Below are 13,054 nucleotides of genomic sequence, written 5' to 3' on the forward strand. Positions count from 1 at the left end.
TCTTCTTTATACTGCCCCAGTCTGCAGTATAAAGGACATAGATTACCGTTTCCTACCCCATGGGAAGCAAATATTACATTATTTAGAGCAGGCTTTTGAGTCCACGGACTTGGCCCCATATCATTTGAGTTTGACTTGGCTATTGCTATAGAAATCTTAATTCACCATGAGGATTCACCGTCGTGAAAAAATGGCTCTTTGTGCGAAATGCTCTTTGAAGTCTGGATCCGAATATTGTAGCCTTTCATCAAACTCTACCCCACGTCTGCATCATACCACAGCTCAGCGGAGTAAGTGAGATTTAACACAAGTGTAGCACATTTTAGACCGCCCCTTTCACCGAGGGAAAAAAACTTTAAAATTAAAAGAAATTATAACTGCATTTTCTTCCGAGATGATTTTTCGTTTGATTATTACTTCGGAATTTAAAAGACGTTTTGAATCCGAACAGCAGGCATGAACATGGGATATGTTAGTGGAGCTGACCTTCAAGCTATGCAGCAACAGATTGTTTAAGAAAATATATTAATAATATATAATCTCTTTTATAATATAAAGGCGTGTTAAGTGACCAAAAACAAACAAACAAACAAACAAACAAAACAAAAGTGATCTTTATCAAGAGACCTGATAAATTCTATGAACCCGAATAGCTCAGGGATTTAACTTTTGTCATACAAGATTTATTCAAAATACTCACAAATTACAAGGCAATTCGGTACGCATTTTGAGTGCCGCTGGATTTCAGATATTCAAAAAAAGAAAGAAAAAAAAGACAACAATGATACAAAAAAAAAATCACAAAATGCCCACTTTGATAAAAACATTTATAATTTCACGGTCGTATATCAAATACTGCAGGCATATGAAACAGCTTAATTACTGACCCTCTGCACAAATGTTTGGGAGGGGACGTAAGATGTAAACATAAAATGTTTTTGTACAAATAGCCGCAGTATCCGGTAAGAAACTGCTCCGAAGACAGATCCTTACAAAACTATCAACATCAACACATCGAAACTTACAAAAATTTACAAATGTACATTTTTTTTTCCTTTTTGTCTCCGTTGCTGTTGTTGTTCTAATTCAAACATGCACTTTGGTTCGGTAATACAAAATCCTTCAATGTTAGATTGAAAAATAAATAAAAACATATCGAAGTTCAAACTCATTTACAAAAAAAAATATAATAATAATAATAATAATTTTACACCAACATGCCTAAGCCTACAATAATGTACCACATTGTCTAACAGATTTACAAGACTCTCTCTGTAAGTGGACCTGTGGGCCGTCAGGGCGTGTAGGCACCGAGCCAACCGCTCTGAACAAGTGATGTTTGAAAATATATTCTTTTTATATGCCTGGAAATTAGCACGTCTTCAAGGTTAGCACATTTTCCTTCCGATGTGGTTAAAATGCGTCTCTTGATTCTGGATTTCTGTTTTGTGGCTCATCCCCTTCACCCCCCCCCCCCCCCCCCCCCCCTCCAAAATAAGGGTACCAGTGGTCCTAAACAGGCACATGGGCACCAAAGCCAAACCGCGTTTTTAATTGTTAAGCTTGTGGGAATGTGTTTCTGTCTCTGCTGGTGTGTGTGTGTGTGTGTGTGTGTGTGTGTGTGTGTGTGTGTGTGTGTGTGTGTGTGTGTGTGTGTGTGTGAGCTTGAGCCGGGTTAAAAAGCGTCCCTCGGTTCTGGGTTTCTGTAAGGTGGTTCGTCTGCGGGGTCCGGTGTAGAGTGCCCGCTGGGTGGTGTTTGGGCGCCGCTGGCACCTGAGCTGTGGCAGACGTACCACTCGCTTAAATTCGCGGGCTGGGAGGCTCCCACCGGCTCTGACAACACCGAGGAGCCGCCTGGTTCCCGGCCCAAGTCTGAGGAAGGGGAGACCAGGGAGGGAGTGGACGACTCATAGCCCGAGCTAGGCGGAGGGGACTTGCAGTGCACCTTCATGTGTTTCCTCAGGGAGCTGGGGTGTGTGTAGGACTTATCGCAGCCTCTCACTTTGCAGTTGTAGGGCTTATCGCTGGTGTGGACGTGCGAGTGCTTTTTCCGGTCACTGCTGTTGGCGAAGCGTCTGTCGCAGCCGTCAAATTCACATTTGAAGGGTTTCTCACCTGTTTTTGTGAGACAAGATAAAACACAAATAAGCGAATGAAAGAGTTCAAATGTGAACACGTGATACTCACCCTGAGGCACTAAGCTGCCTTTTCATTAACATACTTTTTTTCCCCCTACATGTCTTCACTTTTATATGAAATGTACAAACAACCTGGTTAAGTGTAACATATGAGAGCACGAGCTGAAAATGAACTATGACCTGTATGAATAGAGCCAAAAATATGTAAAAGTGTGCCAGCTTTTATTATTTCATGTTTATCTTTATAATGCCATTTGATTTTATTTTGGGCATTTACACCCCCCTCCTCCCACTTGCACTATGAAAACAAAAGTTTGCCCGCCTGGACAGCTCCCAGTCTGGTGTAAACATGAGGGCTGAACCCCTACTGTCCTGGGTCTATACCTGGTGTATGCATCCATCAAGGCATCAGTCAAAACAGACAAGCTACGAGCACAGACGTAGCAGGCCTGTAATACCGGCTCAAAAATAATGATGAATCAAAGCACTGCCACCGCCAGGCTTCACCTACTGTGCGATAACGCAGTCTGTGTGTAATTTGAATCCTGCAAACGGTTGTGGACTGGCTCTAATTTTGCGTTTTAATAACAAGTATTTCTACCTGATTATGACAAGGCAAAAAAAAAAAAAAAAAAGACAATCTGAATAAATTACACGGAAATCATCCACTGCTGATTTTTCTCCCCCGATTAAAGCTTTTGAGAATATGTAATTGCCTCTGTCTAATTACACTTGCGGGCTGAATATCAATTTGACCTTCAGCTGTTGGGTTGAGAGAGCCAATCAAGGATATTAGTGTAGTACAAGAAACCGTCGAGGAGCAGACCCCAGGGGCAGCCCCAGTCATAACTACACTTTCGGATAGGTTTTAAACATGATACCAAGGACCAGGCCCCTTGGGAGTCAACACACAGAAATAATTTAGCAGATTTGTACTTAGGTAATGTGAGCAAATTATATGAATAATACATAGGGTGCAAAAATGAAACAGAGGGATATTGCCATGTAGCCACCGATAAAAAAGAAGGGCAAAAGTAATTGTATTCATTTACAAGTCTGACTCGACATTGTCAGGCCTCTTTTCCTTCCTAGTTCCACAGCACGTCACTGGGTGGCAAGCAGCCATGTTGCACCAGTATTTGTTTTTGCAGTTAAATCAGAGATGCTTTAAGCTGCATTGCATGCACACCCATCATTATGCAGGTAGTCAGTCAGCTGTGCAAACCTGCCTGTTAGTAAACTGTTTCAGCCGTCTCCACTTGTAAACTTGTTGCTTGAGCTAAAGAGTACAAAGGCTTAATCGTCCAAAAAGCACGTTTTCTGTATGAACCGGTTACTTTCAGATTGATGAAACACACAGCTACACGTAGCTTACATGATTTTGAAATAACAGCGACAAAAATGAAACACAATAATAATAATATTACTACTAAAAATAATACTAATAACAGATGAAGTGGGTGGCCAAGGCTAAAATAAAAACATCATCTCCACATCATCATCATCATAACCATTATATCTATTGCTAAAAGTGAAGATGCACCTTTCCAGCTTTGCTGCCAGTCATGTCTGGCAGGACATGCAGTGAACTAAACAGGACCTGACGTGGGCCTCAGTCTTTCTGCTGTGGTGTAAACAAGAGGTTGAACCGTCAAACGCCTGAGCGAGCTGTACCATAATCCCCAAACCCAACCTTTGTGAAACTTGCGATCACTGATGCAACTCATAACAAACAGGTGGCCAGTAGCTGTTGCGTCCTGCTGTATAGGCTATCGAGCAGCAGCGCAGACTGATTAATTGCCACAGGTCTTGAAAGTGCATTATAATGCGTAAAGTTGCGTAAAATAAAATTACAATAAATAAATAAATAAATAATGGAAAATTATCCACAAAAAAATCACTTCCCTTGCAAGTAGAAAGCGTGCAAACCCCACAGCTGAATTTCAAAATGCGACTTGATAGCTCTATTTTACGATTTACAGTGCATTTCCAACAATCACAGCATTTCCTTCTATGAATATTAAGCCACTGACCTGTGTGCGTCCTTTTGTGAATCTTTAGATTTTCGGATCTTGCGAACACTTTCCCACAACCAGGGAACGGACACGGAAACGGTTTCTCCCCGGTGTGCACTCGAATGTGATTTACAAGTTTGTATTTTGCTTTAAACGGTTTGCCTTCCCTGGGACACTCTTCCCAAAAACATATATGGTTCGCTTGCTCTGGTCCTCCAACGTGCTCTACCGTCACATGCGTTACGAGTTCGTGCATGGTGCTGTAAGTTTTGGAGCAAAGTTTCTTCGGCGAGTGCTCCGGCTCCAGCCACTTGCAAATCAGCTCTTGCTTTATCGGCTGCCTCATGTAGCGGAAAAAGGCACCGGCTCCGTGGTGGTGGTGAGCGCTAAGATTCATGTTCAGATTCAGACCACCGTAGCCATGCAAAGGCGAGGCAGAGAACGGATCAGCCCTGGAGCCTGCCACTTGACTCAAGTGATCAGACCTAACATACATTTCTCCAGGTAGTCCTAACCTTATTTGTCCATTCAGTGTTTGGCCACCCGGTGATCCGCTAGAAGGCTGCTCGTGGTGGAGTCCGGAGAAGAGGGTATGGTTCCCAGCGTCAGGGTGATGACCATAGTGTCCGGGATAGCTACCTGTTGTTGAGACAAACATTCCGTGGTGAGAGGCTGAACCAGCAGTCTGGTCAGTCAGTACTGGCATGGCTTGAGCTGTCAGATCTCTCCGGATGAGGAAATCCCTACCTGCAGATAAAGCCTGGGCCGTGTGAGACATAGAATAGGGGACCGATGTCGCCTGAACCGGGCCAAAAGCTCCCGTTTGACTGGAGACCACTTCACTGTGGCCTGCCATATGATGATTGTGGTGGTGGTGATGGTGGTGGGGATAATGATGGGCTGGGCTGATTTTGAGGGCCGCGGAGTGCCCCATGTGTTCTGGCCCGAATGGACTCGGCCCCAGGCGGGGTTCCGCAGTAATCTCCCCAGGGTGCGAGTGAGCCATTGAGTGTGGATGGCTGCTGAACCCCGGGAAGCCTGTCACGCTCTGAGGGGTATGGTGGTGATGATGGTGATGGTGGTGAGCCCCTGCCAAGTCAACTAATCTCAGCGCCGTGTTCCGTTTGGAAAACGTAGGGTCCATCACGGGGCTTCCCAAAGCATCCACGCTCATTACTTCCTAATTTTAGAATAACTTGACAGCAGGCAAAATAATAATGATGATGACAAATATATTTTAATCGCAATGAAAAAATAAAGAAAAAAAACTTTATAAAGTTAAGTCTATCTGCAGACTACATGGAATCCCATTCGGTTGAGAGGCAGCAGCAGGACGCTTTGATACTGAATAGAGATTCATGGTAGGCGCTGCAGCCCGTGGAGCTAAACAATCACCCTGCGCTCTAATTGGTCAGAGCTCTGTGATTGACGTCACCAGTGACAGTTTCCAACGTGAAGAAAAATGTCTTAGTGACAGCGAGCAGCTACCGCGCATGCGCAGTGCCTCGGGCAACGCTCAGGAAAAAAAGGAATAGTTGTTATGCAAAGGTTATTGTACAATAAAAGTCCTAAAAAGTTGATCCCGATATACAGTCGCTTCTCTTTTGTTGCGGCTCACAAAGGCTGTGAGGCTATGAAATAGCAATTTCCCCACTTTGATTATGTCCTTACAAAACAGACTGCTCCGCGAAGAGTGTACATATTGTCGCTGTAAAAGTTGTAAGGATCATAAATAATGCAGTGATATCTTTATTTTGCACTGCAGCGTCAAGGGCAGCTTTACGCACAAATTACGCGTAAGTTTACGCACGTAAACGATCGATGTCAGCGGAGAAAAACTTGTGCAAAGGACAACTCCACGTGGTAGTTTTAAATAGTCCGGAGTACATACCATTAATATGCGCTTTGATAAATGCACATATTTACATATCCAGCCGTTTGCCCTTCAGCGCATACTACAGAGCTGACTCCGTGCTCTGCCTGGTGGGATCCGTGTGAGTAGGATGTGTGAATAGGGCGAGCTGCGGCCATTGTCCCGAGGAAAAAAAATGTAATGGACGGGACCTGTTGTTATGATCCGGGGTAATTTTGCTTTAGACCCAGGACGGTAGCAGATGAGGGTCACAGAAGGTGGTGCCGTCGCAGACTTAAGTTCAAAATAATTCGTTTCTGTAGCCCACTGTAAGTACCGATACAAGCTTATCCTGCAAAGGATAAAACTAACCGTGATTATTTTTCTATCTTTGTTTGAATGCGTAACAGAAAGATAGTAATAGCTACAAATCGTAACAAAACGCCATGCGGTTTTATAAATTATCCTCCAGATGGGTATTTTTTTCTACACGGACTTTGTCTTTTTTAAACCGTCAGCAGACTAAAAGAAATCAAATGGTTAGTTATTACAATGCTGACTAATTTGTTTATATAGCTTCACACGGACTATAATTTTCAGCATGGTTGACTTTTTCGGTGAAACAATCTTGCATGCCGACACTGCAATAATTGTGTTGCAATATCATAACTGTGTAAGTTGTATTAGATTTTTTTTCTCTTGTGACACTGCCATTACTTTGACTTTTCCTTATTTGTTTTTTTTACATTTTGGGAGTATGCGTTATATACACCAATTCGACATGTGCGGCTCATTTTTGACTGAAGTTTTATCATCTCTGTTTGCAGGGAAAAAAGATGACTGTGACTTTGTGAAATCCATAAAGTAGTGGTCAATCTGATGTCAGATACGAGGTGTTTTAATAGGTGCTGTTTGTCTTCTACGTGGTTCGTAATTTGTAGAGTCAAGTCTAAAACCCCAAATTATTTTCAGAGTCGCTCGTCAGCATTTCCGTTAATGAGAAAAACAAGTGCACACTATCTGAACTTGTGTTTAAGGGTGACTGAATTCATCATTCTTAGATGTAGTAATTAAAATAAAGCAATTAACCGAATATTAAGTGACTTTTAATCAGCTACCATTTTTGATAAGAGAAAATCAGTTGCAAACCTGTATTACTCTAGGTTATTTCTATGGATTGACTTGTCAAAACCTTTGCTGACAGCGTCATATCCAGCACATTAGAAACTGAGTCAATATTTTGAGACGTGACGGATCCAAAAGATGCTTATTAAATGGCCTTTACGCATGTGGCTCATGAGGCTCACAGCTGCAGCCTTCAGAGGCATCACAGCACCAGCGTAATGCAAAACTTTGAAGTGCTATTTCTGGTCCAAGTTGTGCATGCACTCACTCTTGGAGACAAGTAAGCTAGGGAGCTGTACGAGATCCCAAACCAAAAAGCTGAATAATGCAGCGAGGTCTCATAAAACGTCGCATTTGCTCCTTTGGCTTTCACTTTAAACCCTCAAATAGCTTCTGCTAACAATTTCAATTCTGCACATGTAATATCATAGCCGATTATTGGCCGTTTCATTAGGATAGCTTTTGCGCATTAAAACTAAATATATTCAATTCATTTTGAGGCACACGGGGAACTTTGAGTGCGTTGCAGTGTCATGTACTACTGCAGCAACTCTAATTTATCTTTGCATGTTTCAATTTTGTATACAATACTCTCAGCTTATCAATGATATGTCATTCTTACCGTTTCCCACCTGTTGAAATATCCCTCCAAAATTTTGTATAGCAGAATATGGGGACACCTAAAAGGGAAAAAAAAGGTCGGATCAAGTCGTAGTTCTACTTGTTAAGTTGAGAACAACAAAACTTCCTCTCTTTCCTTGGTCTCCTAAGGCTGACTAGGAGAATGGCTTGTAGAAGCCAGTCTAGTAGCCAAGAAGATATTTTAATGGTTTGTATGGCACGTCTGTGCGTGTGGCTTTGAACTCTAGCAGCCGGAGGTTCCTGCAGAGAGCGCCGCAAATCCCACTTGATAACTTCGACAACCCACAACGTTTTACACACAGGTTATGCATTGCTGGTCTGCTAAAAAAAAAAAAAAAAAAAAATTTGAGTGAGTCGCGCAAGCTCAGCCAAACCGTGATGGATACATTAGGTATAGTTGTAGATCCAAGTTAAATACTGGCCTATATATTCAAGGTAACCTTTGTGAACGCGGGGTGCTGGTGAGCATGATGTGGAAATCTAAAGCACAGATGTTCCACTGGTGTGCGCTTCAGTGGACGCCGAAACACAGTGTTGAAGTGAAACAGAGCTACAAAACTCGGACTGCGCACAAGAGGAAGAAAACAAAACGTTGTATGGACTCATTTGAAGTGAAACAGATAAAGTGATAATCCCCTGCCTTTCGAGAGAGTGATGACCCCAAATGAACTTCAAATAGCGGTTCCCCTAAGTTTTCCGAATGAAACACATCTAAACCGTGTCTCTCTATACCTGTACCTGGCACACGTGATGACGGGTCCAGGTTAGAACTCTGTCAGGTTTCATGATCTCCTGAATGCTGTCCCACGTGCAATAAATAAGAGAAGTGTCAGATAATAATCATTGAAAGCAGACAAACAGATTGACGCATCTGTCAGCCTGAGCGCTTAACTGTACAAAACGTTACCAATTACACAAACAAAAAAAGGGCGTGCTTGGTAATCTGATGGCCATGGCAACAAAGGCAACGTTTGGTTTGTAACCCTTCTGCACTCCGTGGCTGCAAAACGGGCTTTGACTTACTTTCTACGAGGCCAATTGTTGTCTTGTGTTTCCCAACTTTTGTTTTGCTGTTATTCAGCCCTTTAACCAAATTCACAGTCAGCATTCTCACAATATCTGGGATTGATGATGCAAAGAGGCCAATAGAAGTGAGGGCCCTGCACCGTGGATTGTTATTTGGTGAGTGGATGTTATTGGGGGGAAAGGGGCTCCGCCAATGAACGAGAAGCTCCGGAGCCACGTGACTACCCCCCTCCTCTCCCATTCATCAGGGCTGGACTGTGTTGTCTTTTCAATTCATTTATCTGCAGGAATGATTGCGACTATCAGTCTAGAGCTCACCGCCTGACTGAGGAGGTGAAAGTTGCGCCACAGGAAGATAAACCGCAAAAGACAATATTGCATGTATACACGATTTTGCGTGTGCATCGGATGAGCGGTATAGGGGGATTCCTCGCGTCTTAAAAAGTAAACAGAAATTCGGTGGATTTGAGAGTTTGCTCAGTGTAGAGGTCCAAGAGATACAGAGAGGGGGAGGAAGAATATCTGCGCGTGGTTTTTTGATTTCTGCTCTCAGTCGTCTCAGCGAGTCTAGACTGAAGATGCTCCTGGACGCAGGACCGCAGTATCCCACCATAGGAGTCACTACTTTCGGCTCCTCACGGCATCACTCAACAGGCGAAGTCACAGAGAGAGAAGTAGCGTTGGGGATAAATCCGTTCGCGGATGGGATGGGCGCCTTCAAAATAAACCACAGCTCCCACGATATTGGCTCCGGACAGACGGCGTTTTCTTCCCAGGCGCCCGGCTACGCAGCAGCTGCCTTGGGACACCATCACCACCCGACCCACGTTGGCTCTTACTCCACGGCGGCTTTCAACTCCACCAGGGACTTTCTCTTCAGAAATCGGGGTTTTGGGGATGCCACCGGGGCGCAGCACAGTCTGTTTGCCTCCGGAAGTTTCGCAGGGCCACATGGACACTCAGATGCAGCCGGGCACCTGCTCTTCCCAGGGCTCCACGAGCAAGCAGCAAGCCATGCCTCTTCCAACGTGGTCAACAGTCAGATGCGGCTGGGCTTCTCGGGGGACATGTACGGTCGGGCCGACCAGTATGGCCACGTTACGAGCCCCAGGTCTGACCACTATGCGTCAACCCAGCTGCACGGCTATGGCCCCATGAACATGAATATGGCTGCACATCACGGAGCAGGGGCCTTCTTTCGATACATGAGGCAGCCGATCAAACAAGAGCTTATCTGCAAGTGGATCGAACCGGAACAGCTGACGAATCCCAAAAAGTCGTGCAACAAAACTTTTAGCACGATGCACGAGCTTGTGACCCATCTAACGGTGGAGCATGTGGGAGGACCAGAGCAGACGAACCACATTTGCTTCTGGGAGGACTGCTCCAGAGAAGGAAAGCCATTCAAAGCCAAATACAAACTTGTAAATCATATCAGAGTACACACCGGTGAAAAGCCCTTTCCGTGTCCGTTCCCCGGCTGTGGCAAAGTATTTGCTCGATCGGAAAATCTAAAAATACACAAAAGGACTCACACCGGTAAGATCCGCACAGATTGACCGTTTTTTTTCTTAGTGCCAAAATCAGTGCTGAGAATGCCTCATCCAAAATATGCATGCAATCAGGATTATTATTTATAAGGCAGCTGCAGTATCTTCACTGACATTTGACTCAGTGCAGCTGTCGACAGAAAATATTTTATAGGCTTTTCTTTTTGCTTCCCCAGATTTTCTATTTTCTATTACATTTAAAATAATATTTAAATTCAAATTGATATTATTTATGCACATCTAAATGAGCTGATTCAAATGTATTTACAGTAGATAATTATTGCAAGGCAATCCAATCCAAATGACTATTAAAAAATATAAATCTTTACTCTGGTTACTGTTTTACATCTTCAATTATGTAAAGTCAAAATAAAAATGTGTAATAATAATGTTAAAGCCCCATCGGTGTCAAACACTATATTGTTATTTTTCTTGCTTCGTTTAGGTGAGAAGCCTTTTAAATGTGAGTTTGAAGGCTGCGACAGGCGGTTTGCAAACAGCAGTGACCGCAAGAAACACATGCACGTCCACACATCGGACAAGCCCTATCTCTGCAAAATGTGCGACAAGTCATACACACACCCCAGCTCCCTCCGAAAACACATGAAGGTAAAACCCGTTTTATTATTATTATTGTTGTATTTTTTTGTATTCCTGCAATGTTTATCTGTGTGCAAGTGCAATTCACAGACTGTTTTTTTTTGCTGCTTTCAATGTGTGACTGGAAACCAGGATACAAAATATTTCTTTATTTGTATGATTTTATTCTAACAGGATGTCCCAGTTTTTCCCCCCTCTTTTTTTCCCTTCAGTGTAGTAACAGAAACACAAGTTAATTTGTCTTGACACTTTCTTTCTTTAACCGACAAATCAGATTAAGATCTTAATGGGAATAATTATGTTTTGGGTATGCTTTTTTGGTTTCTTTTTTTTGTGTTTTTTAGAATTCTGCACATGTCCCCCAACAGTCAGATTAGGACTTTTAATTTGTTTTGATGAGGTTCTTATGTTCTGTGTTTGATCAAAAACAAAAACGAAAACAAAAACCCCCACGGTGCACCACGATTCTCAAAACACGTTTCTCATTACTCGCAGGTCCACGAATCCAACAATGCAGGATCGCAGCCATCTCCAGCGGCCAGTTCAGGGTACGAGTCGTCGACACCTCCCACCATAGTATCACCGTCCACAGAGAACCAGAGCAGCAGCTCCATATCACCAGCAGCCTCAGCAGTACACCACACAACCAGCCACAGCACGCTGTCGTCAAATTTCAATGAATGGTACGTGTAAATATTTTTGAAAAAGAAAAAGAAAGAAAGGGGAAAAAGACTGCAGAAATAAAGAAATAAATAAAACTGCTTGGAATCAAAGACTTTATCAAGTCAGCCAGTGAAACGAGGACTGAAAAAAACACGGGAGGCCCAAACGATCAATAAAAGGCTGCCTTAATGTCAGTGAAAGAGAATGCATGGACATAAAGGAGGCAAGGACAGCCACCTACTTAAACTTTTCCCCCCTAAATATTTCTTTGAGTCTTTATTTTTACTGAGAGACTGCTCAAAAAAAAAAAAAAAAAAGGAAGAAGAGAGAGATCTCAAAAAGCATGCTATCTGCGGGTAGAGGCCTGAATTTTTGTACATAAGGATTTCACCAAGTTGAAAAAAAATGTAATATTTTATTTTGTAAATAGTTCTATCACAGTTTAAGGGAATTTGTGAAAAATGTGGTCCCTAGATATATGGAAAAATGAGATGGTTTTAAGAATACTGCGATGAATAGACTTCATTGAAAAGAATGTTATAGTTGTGTACCAAATGTGAATTATTCAGTATTACTACAGTCTACACGTCGACTTAACCGACTCTTAGTATTAATGTGCTTTTGTAGCCTATTCAGTGCAACATTTTCGTCCAAGGTCCAGTTTGAGTAGCACAGTATCATTGTTGTTATTTAATGTCATGTCGATAAATCGTGTAGTGAAAGCCTGAAATTCCGTGTCAATCTGTTTATGTAGTGATAATTATAAAATCTCTGTCAATTGCTTTGTCTGAAAGGAAGTATTATGTAAGTAGCTCAATTTTCCATATTTATCCGCATGTAAAGGACCGGTAACATGTTAGAAATGATCGGTATTTATGGAGAAATGCGCTCATATGTAAAATTTAGTTTACAAAAACAACAAAAAAAATGTTTGGATACATTTCGTACTATATTAAAGGATTAAAAAAATACAAGAATGCAATGCGTTGGAGGTTATTGGTTTCATTAGTGTTTGAGGTTGATCTCAACATGAGTGCTGTGTTAAACTAATGGGTTCTTTTTATAGGATGCATCACCAAAACAGACCCCCTTTTTTCCACCACGATAATCCATTTAGTACAGTTCCGATGGAAGAATAATTGCATGGTTAGTTGCACAAATAATTTTAACTCTTTATGTGTGTGCGTATATGTGTGTGGGTGTGTGTGTGTGTGTGTGTGGGGGGGGGGGGGGGGGGGCTTTTGCAGTAGGCGCGCATATGTGTGTTTGTGTGTGTATATAGATATATATACGTGTGTGAGGCACCAGCTCAGTCTGAACGTAAAGGCTTGCCGTGTTTTAAACACGCTGTCACAACTTTTCCTGCCAGTCGATAATAAGTAAATTCACTCCCCAGTCTGCATCTTCTGTTTATCCAAAATTAACATCCAACACTTTGCCCTC

At 42.6% G+C, this 13,054-nt stretch overlaps 2 protein-coding genes across 3 annotated transcripts; one reads left to right on the forward strand and one right to left on the reverse strand.

Annotated features, from left to right (window-relative positions):
• Positions 1 to 1,492: 1,492 nt before the first annotated feature.
• Positions 1,493 to 6,636, reverse strand: zic4 (zic family member 4). Of its 2 annotated transcripts, XM_085287061.1 has the most exons (3): positions 4,901 to 6,636; positions 4,172 to 4,792; positions 1,493 to 2,115 (listed from the first exon to the last, which is right to left on the reverse strand). In XM_085287061.1, exons 1-3 carry the CDS (start codon positions 5,325 to 5,327, stop codon positions 1,676 to 1,678), a joined length of 1,488 nt encoding a protein of 495 aa, XP_085143187.1. In that variant the 5' UTR covers positions 5,328 to 6,636; the 3' UTR covers positions 1,493 to 1,675. The 2 variants fall into 2 exon arrangements, with proteins under 2 accessions (XP_085143187.1, XP_085143186.1); XM_085287060.1 differs by having other exon boundaries at positions 4,172 to 6,634.
• Positions 6,637 to 9,060: 2,424 nt separating this feature from the next.
• zic1 (zic family member 1 (odd-paired homolog, Drosophila)) lies at positions 9,061 to 12,588 on the forward strand. Its single transcript, XM_085287062.1, has 3 exons — positions 9,061 to 10,337; positions 10,794 to 10,957; positions 11,444 to 12,588. The coding sequence occupies exons 1-3, from the start codon at positions 9,377 to 9,379 to the stop codon at positions 11,639 to 11,641; spliced, it is 1,323 nt and encodes a 440-aa protein (XP_085143188.1). The 5' UTR covers positions 9,061 to 9,376; the 3' UTR covers positions 11,642 to 12,588.
• The last annotated feature ends 466 nt before the right edge of the window (positions 12,589 to 13,054 follow it).

This window comes from Mchenga conophoros, linkage group LG9 (assembly GCF_057382185.1).
Source record: "Mchenga conophoros isolate Kocher_MC1m ecotype Shallow Benthic linkage group LG9, M_conophoros_male_GT1.1, whole genome shotgun sequence".
NCBI lineage: Eukaryota > Metazoa > Chordata > Actinopteri > Cichliformes > Cichlidae > Mchenga > Mchenga conophoros.